At 46.8% G+C, this 12187-nt stretch overlaps 1 protein-coding gene across 2 annotated transcripts; it reads left to right on the top strand.

The window, feature by feature from the left end:
• Positions 1-9550: 9550 nt before the first annotated feature.
• Positions 9551-11994, top strand: LOC108503276 (histone-lysine N-methyltransferase SETMAR). 2 transcript variants are annotated; one of them, XR_001876786.1, is made up of 2 exons: positions 9551-9637; positions 10575-10846. XR_001876786.1 is itself a non-coding variant. In XM_017827105.1 (2 exons), exons 1-2 carry the CDS (start codon positions 9560-9562, stop codon positions 11547-11549), a joined length of 861 nt encoding a protein of 286 aa, XP_017682594.1. In that variant the 5' UTR covers positions 9558-9559; the 3' UTR covers positions 11550-11994. The 2 variants fall into 2 exon arrangements, 1 of the variants encoding a protein (XP_017682594.1); XM_017827105.1 differs by having other exon boundaries at positions 9558-9637; positions 10767-11994.
• Positions 11995-12187: the final 193 nt, after the last annotated feature.

The raw sequence follows: 12187 nt of genomic DNA, 5'->3' as shown, positions 1-12187 counted from the left end.
GACAAAGTGCTGTTGATTAAGGAAGTAATATCCCATGTGAATGGAGGGAGTCTCTTCATCTGACAATGAAAACCAATTTTGGACTGAAAATAGGCCCAGACCTCGGATCCTTCTCCTGACATCTCATCACAGGCACCAGGATGTTTTGTTTCAGCCTTGAGTTCATTATCATCAGTCTTAAAGGCCTGGAAAAGAGCCACTACACTACAAGTTAGAGGCCCAAGTGGGGCAGGTGATGACCAGCTTTCCACCAAGGTGAGCCAGGAGCACAGCTCTGGGTACACCATGGCTGGAGAGGAGGGAAATGAGGCTCACTACCAGACTGTTCTGCCTGTCCTCATCACTGATGGACTTTCAGGTCATTCATGTGCAACAGCAGGAAACAAGGAAAAGGAAAATGCATGAGAATGTTTGGGGTTAGAAGGGTGTTCCTGAGCAGAAAGCTGAGGAACCCTGCTGGCAACTGGACTGGTAGTAAATTAAGGGGTTATTAAAAAACAAAAAAAGCTACTTCCTGGGGACTTCTCTTCCCATGACAGCTCCACCAACACACCATCCAACAATTATAACCTGCAGCCTGCCCTGACTGACAGCAGGGACTAAATCCCACTGGGAGGGACAGGAAGGTCCCAGCACTGACAAACCACCACTGACCTCACACCCCCCAGTCACACAGACACAGCCCCCAGCACTGAACAAAGCCTCCCTCAGCATCACAGCCATCTAACAGGGAAACAGGGCACTGCAGCTCCATCCCTCTGATCTCCCACCCACCTTCTCCAAGAAACACTTTGGTATTCAGAAGACACAGAGGAAGTTTTTCAGCATTAACAGCTCTGTGCTCTGGTGCACCTGGCATGTCTGACTGCACAACAGAGATTTGGAAAAGGGCTTTCAAACCAGAAAGCTTGAACTCTGACAAATTGGAGAGATTACCTCTCCCTGCAAGCCTTGCTTCACTTAAATCCATACAGAACCCAGAAGGAATACAAGGTGATTCATATTTGGGGAGTGAGGGTTATTTTTTAAATACTCCCTGGCTAACAGAAATCACAATTGCACCACTATTGCCAGGGAATCACATCAGCTGGGATGGAAATGATGCCAGCCCGAGAGTTGCCATTGGTTTTGTCTTGGAGAGAAGGACAGCACCACTACTAACACAGAAATTAAATTATCCCAGCCCAGGGCAGGACAAGCCACAGCACAGGTTAAAACGTGTACCCTGCTTGCAAGGTGGAAGAGAAACTTTCCCAGAGCTGGCAGAGCACTGCAAAGCAGACTATGGTTTGAATTTTGTTTATTTTCTCAACCCACGGCAGGTACGAATTGAGCTGTTAAATGTGTGGGTCTGTTCTAGGAGAGGCCACCGAAAACCCCGGGAAGGAGCCTCTGTATTTTCCCAAATCCTAGACCTTCCCACAGGCTCACCCAGCCCGTGGAGCAGCACTGCACCGCCATCTCTTGGCAGATATTGAGATAACAATTTAGCAAGTACAGGAAAAAAACTGACATCAACAAGACTTTAGAAGATAAACATATATATTTTCATATATATATATATATAAAAATATACTAGTCAAACAAAAACATATTAAAGTCTAGGTGAGGAGTCTGGTCTATATCCAGTTTCTTTCCCTGACTCTTGAGATTTGTGTGTAATGTTAGACACATCTAAAAAAGCAAGTGTTAAGAGTTTAAATACGGTCTAAAAATCCCTTTTAAAAAAAACTTTTTGTCCAGAAGAGAATAACTAATTTTTAAAGCCAGCTTATATAAGTAGCACACAACTACTATCCTGAATCCAAGATTTTATTCACTTGATTAAAACAGTATCAAATTGCCAGCAGAACTGTGGGCAAAAACATGGCCTAAAGTTCTTAGTCAAGTATAGAAAATCATAAATAATCATAGATAGCAGAGAACTGGGCTTCTAATTCTCTTTATCAAGCTCCTTATCCAACTCAGAGCTGTAAAATCTAGTCTAAGAGCAAGTCCCTAAAACAATTTGGGAATTTAGTCATGCTGGAATCCTCAGGGACTCCTATAAACATTATCCATAATTTCTGTAACTATGTGCAAGTCATCAACTACAATATACAACACAAGCTTAATAAATACCCTGTGCAGTAAAAGACAAAATCTTGGCAGGTCCAGCAGGGCAGCACCCCTGAACCAGTCCCCAAGCACTGGTTTTTAGGGAGACAGCAAAGAGCAGCTGAACAGCAACAGCTCTTCCAAAGCACCAAACCCTGCACTGGGGTCACTGCCCGTTATTCCAGCTCAGTGAACAGAAACAATTTGCAGCAGTTCAGCATCGAGTCCATCAAATGGGGCTCTTTGCAATGTTATAAAAGAATGACAGCAGCATGATCTGTACAAAAAACAAACCCAGAATTATGAAGTTGCAAACACGAGGTCACTGCACTTGTTGAGACACAGCCCTATGGGTTTGACCTTTCTGTAATAAGTGGTAATTCCAGTGAAAACAACCTTTCGGTTCCAAAGGAAAGGGGAGCAAGTCATGAATCCTGCACTGGCAGTTTATGATGAGACTCCCAGCCCTAATTTAAAGGTCACCAACAAGCCTTTGAAAGCAAGATTGCTTTTCACTTTTTCCACCTTTCACATAATGTCATCAGAGCTGCCTAGTCCACAACAAAGCCCGCCTGGCCAGGAGGGCAGCTCAGCCTTCCCTGCAGTGCTCATCACCTCCTCAGACACACCAAAATTACCAGCAAGGATGTAAAAATAACCAGATAGACTGCTGGCACAACCAAGTGTTCTGCTCATCTGTATTACAGCAGTTCTGTCAGAGTTTTCACCCTGGAAATAGGGAGAGGAACTGAAGACCTTGCTATGGTAGAGTCTTTAAACCCAATTAATGCTCACCTACAATCAGAGCAGACTATTTCCACAGTGCTGGAAATAGTTTACCAAACAGGTTTGGAAGGCTTTCCAAACAGGAGCAGTGTTCACTCCTTCCCCTTTGCCTGCTCAGCACTTTGGGATGTGGGCTGTGTACACAGGACATGCTTCTGGAGGTCAGTGTCAGAGCAGGATTAATGATCTCAGGGATAAACTCCGAAAAAGTTCACTTGGAGATTCCCCAGGGTAATCCTGGGATCTTCACATCTGTGGTTTTACATCTGATTTGTATGTTTGCAAACACCTGCTGTGAGATCCTTACTAGAGCTGGAAAACACCCCCAGGGAGCTCTTGACCCCTGGATGCCAGAGCCTGTTTGTGCTTTTAACCTCAACTGAAGGGTTTCTCCAAACCAGGTGGGCCAGGTATGAGCAGAGATCCCTCTCAGGTGCTGATCCCCTCCCATGTGCCAGGGCCCTCAAGGGAAGAACTTCTTCCTTATATCCAATTTGAACCTACTCTCTGTTGGTTTAAAGCCATCCAAAAACAGTGTTGCAGAGAACATTAAGATAAAAATTGAGAGATTACATCAAAATTAATAACTTTGAAGGGTAATTAGTTTATGTAGAATTTCAGTTTCTTGGAAACTAATTCTTTTTTTAGTAAGGCATTATTTCTTTTTTCCTTCCTAAATGTTCTGTGAGAAGGAACATTTAACATTTAAGCATTATGTCTTTGAGATAAATTGTATTTAAAGGTTACAGTGCAAAACTACGTATCTTAGTGCCATAGAAGATGGTTTATTAATTGCCCTGGATACGCACAGAGTCATAAATTTGTTTGTATAATTTGATGAAGGGAATTGATTTACTATCACAGTGAAATACTACATTAAACACTCATAATTCTTTCTTTATACTGCTCCTCCCCCCTTGAAAGCATCTGACTGCAGGCCATGCTGAATTATTGTTCTGTAATCATTAAGTGATTTATTTAACCACAGCACACACAGTTACCATTAATCTATATTCTTATTCTAATTTCACATTTATGTTTTCTGTTGTCATACCAACAAGGAAAAATTATGGATTTAATCTAAACCAAAGTACAGTTATAGAGCAGCAAGGCAAGATAAGGGACTTCTTTATTCTCCAGACACATCTTTTTCAACAATGCAAATAGGAAAAAAAAAGGCAAAACAAAATCTTTCTGAAAGCAGAAATAGCACAGAATCATCACATTGAAAGATTTGTAATATATTAAGCAAATATTGCTTGTGGAAAAAAGAAGACTAACCTATTTTTATTACTGTCAAATCATTTAATAAAGGAAAGGCTCAGAACAAGATGCTACGTGTGATGAGAACAGGAAGGAGCTGTTCCCTGATCCCTCATGCCTGACCCAACATTTGCCTGACAAACAGATCTGGTGCTGCAGACACTGGAGGCACAGCCTTGTGAAAATGCAAAAGCCACTGAGGCACAATAACCATGAACCAACCACCCTGCCCAGGCCAAAGGAACTGCACAACACCTTTTGGGGACAGGCAGCCCAGCAAACCCCCGGGGATCCTCTCTCTGCTTCCTCTCCCCTTGTCCTACGAGCACCGGGCAGTTGTGCCTCTGGCATTAAGCAAAAGCACAAAGCCCGTTTTGCAGGAGTTTGCTGAGCCTGCTGCAGTGCTAATGTCGTGCTAATACAACCATTGGAACACTGGCTCCATCCCCTGGAACTGCCCATTGCACATGTAGTTCATAAAAGACCCGAGTGGTGAGCAAATCCAGCTCCTTCAGCCCGAGGGAAATGCCAGGGGTCACCGGTGTCAAATGAAGTTTGCTCAGACAAGGCAGACAGGGAGCACAGGAGGAAGTTGATGTGCACTTCAAAGGGAAGAAATTTGTCCAGTCTGCAAGGCAGTTCTGTGTGTGGCTTAGTAATGAGTTTCTTTTGAAGAAATACTGTTACACAGAAGTCTATTTAACTGGAATGCTGTTACAGGGCATTCTCTGCTAACAAAAAAGAGAATACACTCGGGAAAGACTCCCTGCAAAACACCATCACGGTTTTAGCCAGGAGATGAGTGGTCCATGTAGTCTTTGCAAGTGGCTCACCTACTGCTGTCAGGCCAAAATACGTCGTGGATGTGAATTTAATTAACTGAAGTACATCCTGAGACTAATTTTCAGCGAACTATGCTGCTATTAATCAGGAAGCAATTTGCATGGCGAGAGCCGAGTTGTTCCCATTGTTCTACACTTGTTTTGTTTATCTCCAGTGATGTGACAAAATCTTATGAAACTTTACTCATCTGAAAGCCAAGACTCTGAGTGCTCCTGTACTGGCAGAGAGATTTATGGTTCGTGTCACCCAATCGATGCTGCAAGAGCAGCACTCGGGGAGGGATGAAATGCAGAGCCCTGGGATAACCAGGAGCTCAACCGCTGCTTAACTTCTCCCATGTGCTCTGCGTCAGTCCTCTTATCTGTACAAGAAAGGAAACAAAGTTCATCTCTCTCTGCAAAGCACTTGGAGATATTTTGATAAACTGTGTTATTCAAACACAGCATTTTCCAAGGTCAGCTCTCTCTGCACAGCTCAGACACTGCTTAAATAGACTGATCCTCAACTTCTCTGGATTTACAAACATCATTACCAGAGCTCTCACTCCAGCATCTACTTCCTTACCGAAGATTTAGCCAGCTCGTTAGCACACAGCAGGAGACAGCTCCAGCAGGCAGGAGTGGGGCTGGGAAATGACCCTCCAGGTCTTGCTCCCAATCCCAGGGAGGGCCAGGGGCCCTGGAAGTGAGTGGGCAGTGCCAGCCAAAGCCCCTGCACAGGCTGCAGGGACTCATCACTCCAAACCCTCAGCCCAGACAGCTCTTTAATGGACTTCACAGGCTGGAAAGCACAACTGAATTGAGCTGGAGATGGCCAAACCCCAGTTTCCTGGCTAAGCAAATACTAGAGAGTATTAAAGTATTTATTACATTTAATCAGATGCACATAGAGGAGTCGTACCTGTGGTCATCAGGTGTTTGTGACTAGCACTGAAGTACAAGTAGCACATGGTAAAATAACCTCAGACTGCTCTGAGAACGGTTCCAAAGTGGGAAATGGAAATATCTGTGTTTTGGCTCCCCATTTCATGGCAGAGTGCTGAGGCACCACCTGTGTGTGGCAGGCACCTCACACTGACAAAACCAGGAACAAAACCTTCACACCTGCTCTTGCCACAATTCTCTGAGCAGACACTGCTCTGCAGTGTCAGATTGCTCAAGTCCATACACCTTGCCTACATACACTGTAGAACATTGATATCTTACTGCTTTACTACTAAAAAACAATAAACTGCAAGTGTCTTAATAAACCAAGCCACGTTTTTGCATCACACTTTGCCAACTGTGGCTGTTTGCAGTGACTCTCCCAGCCACGAACACAAGTGAACAAATGCAGAGGTTTTACCTTACCCAGCCAGCACCCCCCCGGTGTGCAAACACCAATCTGCACTTGTCCAGCCTTAGAGCATTGTCACTTTGCTCCACTTCAAGGGATAGTGGCTTTTTATTCTTCACTCCCCCAAATCAGTATTCTAATTGACGCACAACAGACAGGCAGAAGGACACAGAGGACCTGCCACCAACCTGATGGGGATGATTATCCAAAAATGAAGGTCAAATCAAAGGAAAATTCAAACCTGTGTCCAGCCAGAACTAGGACAAACTGACACGAGCAGAGGAACAGCACAAAGTGAGGAGTCTTTAAATAAGGGAGTTAAAAAAAAGTCTCTAAGATTAACTACAGACACAACCTAAAGAGGGCATGGATAAGGCAGCTAAAACTCTCAACTAGGGAACAACAGCCTGAAGTCCCTTTGGAATGCCTGCACTCAATGCCACAATTTAAGAAGCACTTCAGGAGATATCTCCAGTATCTCACACAGGAGATGTGCTTCCTTTTAATGTAAAACAGCAAGTCTAAATATCTGAAAACTATCTGAATAGGCTGTTCAGAACAAAGTCACAGAATCCACGTGTGACATAATATAAAATACCTAAAAGGAACACCTTATTCTTTCAGGGATTGGTTCCACAGGAAACCAGAAAGCCAAAGGGATCCCTCAAACAGGCTGTTTTGGCAAAAGGCTTCTGATCACTCTCCCTGGGAGGTTGGCACAGCCCTGAAAGGCTGTGGAATCTCAGGCCCTGAGAGTGTTCCAAAGCCCCCTGAGCTCCGCCACCTCGCTATAACACGCTGCCTCAGCCACCAAAACTCAGGGAAGGGAGAGGAAGACAGAACTCCCAGTGCTGGCACACTTAACCTTCCACATTTCAATTAGCAGATGGATATAAGGAAATCCAAAAAGTGCAGAGAAGGGTCACAAAAATCATTATAATTATTTACATAGGCAGAAAATCCAACAGCCCAATGCCTGCAAGGTAACAAAAATGATTCGCAGTCTCATCCCAGACAGCAAAATGTGGTGCACAAGAAATTCCAGCTGCATCAGGTGCCTCAGCTCAGCATCACAAAGTTCACCTCCAGTTGACTCTTTCAGCTCCATTTTAAGCTTTCCTTCCACAATTTTACATAACAAATGAAAATGAGTTTTCATCCATTTTTCACCCAACCTGGACATCTCAACAGTTCAGCCTATTTGTAATTCAACATAATAGAAGCCCTGGGTGGGATAAGGAGGAGGAAAACACAGCATTCTCCATGACCTTTTGCAGATTTCCAAACCCCATCTCCTGTACATACAAGCAATCTGTTTTCTTTTACTACAGAGCAATGACTCATTACTTCAATCACTTCAGAACGGAAGAGAATTCCATCTGGCATTATGGATTAGCAGCCAAATTACACAGGTCTTGATCTAAAGGTTGACTTGGTAATAACAGAAAGCCCTAAACTAAAGTGCATTTTAATATGTCCAATCACTCACCATTTCAGTATCTCTCAAAGTTGCTCTGCCACCTTCCCCACACTGGGAAGTGCTCACAGGATGAGAGCACCAACCCCAAGCAGGCAGGGCTTGGAGGCACCATGGGGAGCAGGACACAGCTGTGTGTGTTTAAACCCTTCCACCAGGTGCATCTCATTCAGTTCTGAAGCACTGATGCTCTGAGTACACAGAAGCATGCACTAATCTGAGGTTTAAATTGATTAAAGTCTTCCCCAAAATTATACTGACTAGATACTGGGAGGAACTGATACCTCCAGAGGTGCCTCTTCCCTTTCCTTAAAGCCTGAGTGCAATAAATAACCCATCCATTATCTTCCCACCGACTCTGCTTATCCCCATTGCCACCTAGAAACACAGATTTCACTCATCTCACCTGCAGCTCTCCTGGTGCTGCTCAGCTCCTCTTCTCAGGCAGAAGGAAGAGCACACAACAGGTGATGACTCTTTTCATTCCCTGGATGCTGCAGAAAGAGGGATCAAAAAAGTCACATCAGTAACCACCACAGGGAACAGGAGACATGAGTAACACCTTGTTGGAGGGACTTCTGTCTCCCAAGTCTGAGGAGCTTATTTGTGGGTGTGATAATTGATTTCAAACAGAAAACACCTGGTTCACACAAAGGGCAAAAGGAGGTGAAATGATGGTAAGAGCTTCCTCAACCTCCAAAACAACTGACCCAGGGGGTAAATACAAAAGCTAATGGAACCACCAGCATGTGAAGAACGCAGGCATGGCTTTGTTTTTCCAAGACACAGCTCAGTTTGCAGCTCAGAGAGAGGTGGTTTATGTTAGATATTGGGAAGAAATCCTTCCCTTTGAGGGTGGGCAGGCCCTGGCACAGGTTTCCCAGGGAAGCTGTGGCTGCCCCATCCCTGGGAGTGTCCAAGGCCAGGTTGGACGGGGCTTGGAGCACCCTGGGCTAGTGGGAGGTGTCCCTGCCCAGGGCATGGCTCATTACTGGATGAGCTTTAACGTCCATCCAACCCAAACCAGTCTGTGATTCCAAGGCAGAACTGGGTTCCATGGTCTCGCAATTTCCTTTATCCAGGGAAGAAAACTGATGGAATTATGCCCTGCCAAAGCAGCCCAGGGAAGGTCAGGCTGGGCTCTGTTCCTGCAGGTACAGCACCTGCTGGGGCTGTCCCGTCCCCAGAGCGGGGGGACACATGAACCTACTAAAAATGAACCCAAAAAAGAACCAAAACCAACCCCTAATACCTTCAAAACACGCAAGGCTTCACAGCCACGTGAAGAATTAAAACAACTCAGCAGTTTAAAGGACAACTTGTGCAAGCACAGGACGCACAGCCCACCTCGGTGCCTGGAGGGGCAGAGTCCTGCACGAGCACTTTCCCGCAGCCCTGGCCCAGAGCAGCCGCTTTGCCCGGACGGTGCGAGGGTTTGTAGGGCGATGGGGGGCTGTGTAGAACTGTGCGGCACCCTTGGGGGCGGCACTCTTTAGGACCATTGCGAGGGGGCGGCACTCTTTGGGACCATTGCGAGGGGGCGGCACTCTTCAGGACCATTGCGAGGGGGCGGCACTCTTCGGGACCATCGTGGGCGGGCAGGGCGGGTCTCCCCTCACAGCTCCGCCCCTCTGAGGGGCAGCACCACAACATGGCGGCCGCCGCCCGCCCCCCCCCGCGCTGTCAGTCACTCCCGCCGCCCAATCAGCGAGCGGCCGCGGCCGGGCGCAGCCAATGGGCGCGGGGCGGGGGCGGGCCATGGCGGAGCTGAGCGGCGGCAGCGAGCCCGTGGCGGTGCCGCTGTGGCCGCCCGGGGAGAGCCCGCCGGGCTTCCAGGTACCGACCGGGGCACGGCGGGGAGGGCGACAGGGACACCCTCCGCACACCGGGGGGGCTCCAGCCCGGCCTGGAGCAGTGCCGGGGATGGGGCAGCCACAGCTTCTCTGGGCAACCCCTGCCAGGGCCTCACCGCCCTCACAGCCAACAATTCCTTCCTAATATCTCACCTAACCCTCGCTCGGAGGGGCCTTGCCAGCGCAATATATGACAGGCCAGGGACTATTAAACTTAGTTGTGAGTAAAGCCAAGCGAGCGAGAAGCTGATGTTTATGGGAAAAAAAAAAGAAACTTGGGGAAATCACCGCCATGTTTCACAACACCCAGAACACAGCCTGCTGTGAAATGTAATATTTAGCGATAGCACGTCCCCCAGCCTGCTAAATAAAGCTTTGCATGCCGAATGCTGAGAAGGAAATAAGAATACACACGTAGCTGTCGTTATATCTTGGCTTTCAAATTTAGCGAAGTCTGTCAGCTTTTATTTCACAGCACTCCGTGGTTCTATAACCACTCACCTGCTGGGGGCATTGGTGTCTGCAGAACCTGGTTTTCTGGCGGAATTAAGAGGAAATTTGAATGTAACAATTTGAAGAGATAAATTGGAAGCATCTTCCTTTTTAACATAAATGGCTGTTTGAAATTCTGTGGCTAAGAATAGGTATAAACTAACCTTCCGCGTAGTCATTGTTTTGAAAGGGGAGGAAATTAATGATACTTCGATAATTCTGTAAATAATTAAATCTATAAATATTGCATATAAATATTATCTATAAATATATTTATAAATAAACACATTTGATATTTCTATACATAAAAATCATATATAGTAGACTAGATGTAATTAGCTGACATGTTTTTTCCGCTAAGCATTTTTTTCAGGCTGAGAGACTATTTTGAGAATTCAGGCACTGACAGACTATTGATTCTTTTTCAGTCCATATGGAATACGTGATTTGCAACCTTTAAAACATTTTCGAGAAGTTAAGGCTTGGAGTCGGAAGTTTACAGGGCAATGAAGTGTTGGTGGCTTCAGTTCAGAGCTCGCTCGTTGCCAGGCACAAACTCGTTCAGGGTTCTGGTCTGAAGCCCTGGCGATGCCCAGCTCTGACTGTCGCTCTCTCTGCAGTACAGCCCGGACAGCGTGGCCGGGGCAGACGGGGAGATCGACCCCACCGAGATCACCTTCCCGGGATGTTCCTGCCGGAGCAGCTCCTGCGCGGCCCCCGAGTGCTCCTGCCTGGGCCGCGGTGACAACTACAGCGGGCCGTGCCTGCGGGGGGCAGAGCAGGAGGGCTTTGCCAGGCCCGTGTTCGAGTGCAACGCCCTGTGCCAGTGCGGCGAGTCGTGCCCCAACAGGCTGGTGCAGCGGGGGCTGCGGCTGCGGCTCCAGGTGTTCCGCACCCCCAGGAAGGGCTGGGGCGTCCGCGCGCTGGAGCCCATCCCGCGGGGCACCTTCGTCTGTGAGTACGCTGGGGAGGTGCTGGGCATGGCCGAGGCACGCAGGAGAGTCCAGGCCCAGAGCCCCCAGGATTCCAACTACATCATAGCAGTGAGGGAGCACCTGCACGACGGGCGGGTCCTGCAGACCTTCGTGGACCCCACGCGCGTGGGGAACGTGGGCAGGTTCCTGAACCACTCCTGTGAGCCAAACCTGTTCATGGTGCCCGTCAGGGTGGACTCCATGGTGCCCAGGCTGGCACTGTTTGCAGCCACTGACATTCCTGCTGGAGAGGAGCTGTCCTTTGATTATTCTGGGAGGTTCCATAATTCACCGGGAAGCAGCAGAGAACACAAACCTTTGGAGGAGGATAACAGACTGAGAAAGCCCTGCTACTGTGGTTCCCCCACGTGTGCTTCCTTCTTACCTTGGGACAGCTCCCTCTTTTCCACACCAGACAGTTCTCCATAGCCTTTCAGCCTCAAGCTTACCTAGAAAATTGGATTTTCTCTAGTAGTTAAATTGCTGTTAAATAAAACTCTGTGTTCCAACAAGGAAGCCCATGTGGGTTTGAGTAGCAGCTAAAAGATAAGGCTTTGAGAATAATTTCATGCAACATCCTGAAGCCTTTTCAAGGTAGATGATACAGGGGATTATTGGAGCTTCATGATGGTCCAAAATCAGTTACTAAGCCAGGTCTAGTGTTTCTGTCTTGTTTTCCTCTGACAGATTGGTGTCTATTAAAGCAGCTCTCAGTTTGAGAGAAACCTTCTTTCAGAAAGAATTTGTACCTTTAACACTTGTACGTGGAAAGGATGTGTGATAACAGCAAGAAAAGTCACTGAAAATTACACCAGAAAATGACACCAGAGAATCCTGACATTTGCAATAAAGGCATTTGGTTTCTTAAAACTCATTATAGTTTTGAAATTACTTGCTATACATTTTTTGTTGCACAAAGCATAAATAATTATTATTGATTATAAGAGTAGCTGGAGGGCTTTGTGTCCCCCTTTCCCCCCTCCAGCCCCACGGAGCTGCATGCCAGCACTGGATTGTGAGTGACTGGCTGTTCCATTCCCATTTGGCTCCTGTGAAGTGGGGCAGGC

The sequence above is a fragment of the Lepidothrix coronata genome, unplaced genomic scaffold (genome assembly GCF_001604755.1).
Source record: "Lepidothrix coronata isolate B3197 unplaced genomic scaffold, Lepidothrix_coronata-1.0 Scaffold134, whole genome shotgun sequence".
NCBI classification, from domain to species: domain Eukaryota; kingdom Metazoa; phylum Chordata; class Aves; order Passeriformes; family Pipridae; genus Lepidothrix; species Lepidothrix coronata.
Note: the sequence above shows the minus strand (reverse complement) of the source record. Positions and strands in the feature narration are given on the sequence as shown.

Bases quoted from the DNA above. Each gene is read 5' to 3' on its own strand.
- LOC108503276 (XM_017827105.1), top strand. From the start codon at position 9,560: ATGGCGGAGCTGAGCGGCGGCAGCGAGCCCGTGGCGGTGCCGCTGTGG. The intron at 9,638-10,766 runs GTACCGACCGGG...CTCTCTCTGCAG, and splicing joins AGAGCCCGCCGGGCTTCCAG to TACAGCCCGGACAGCGTGGC.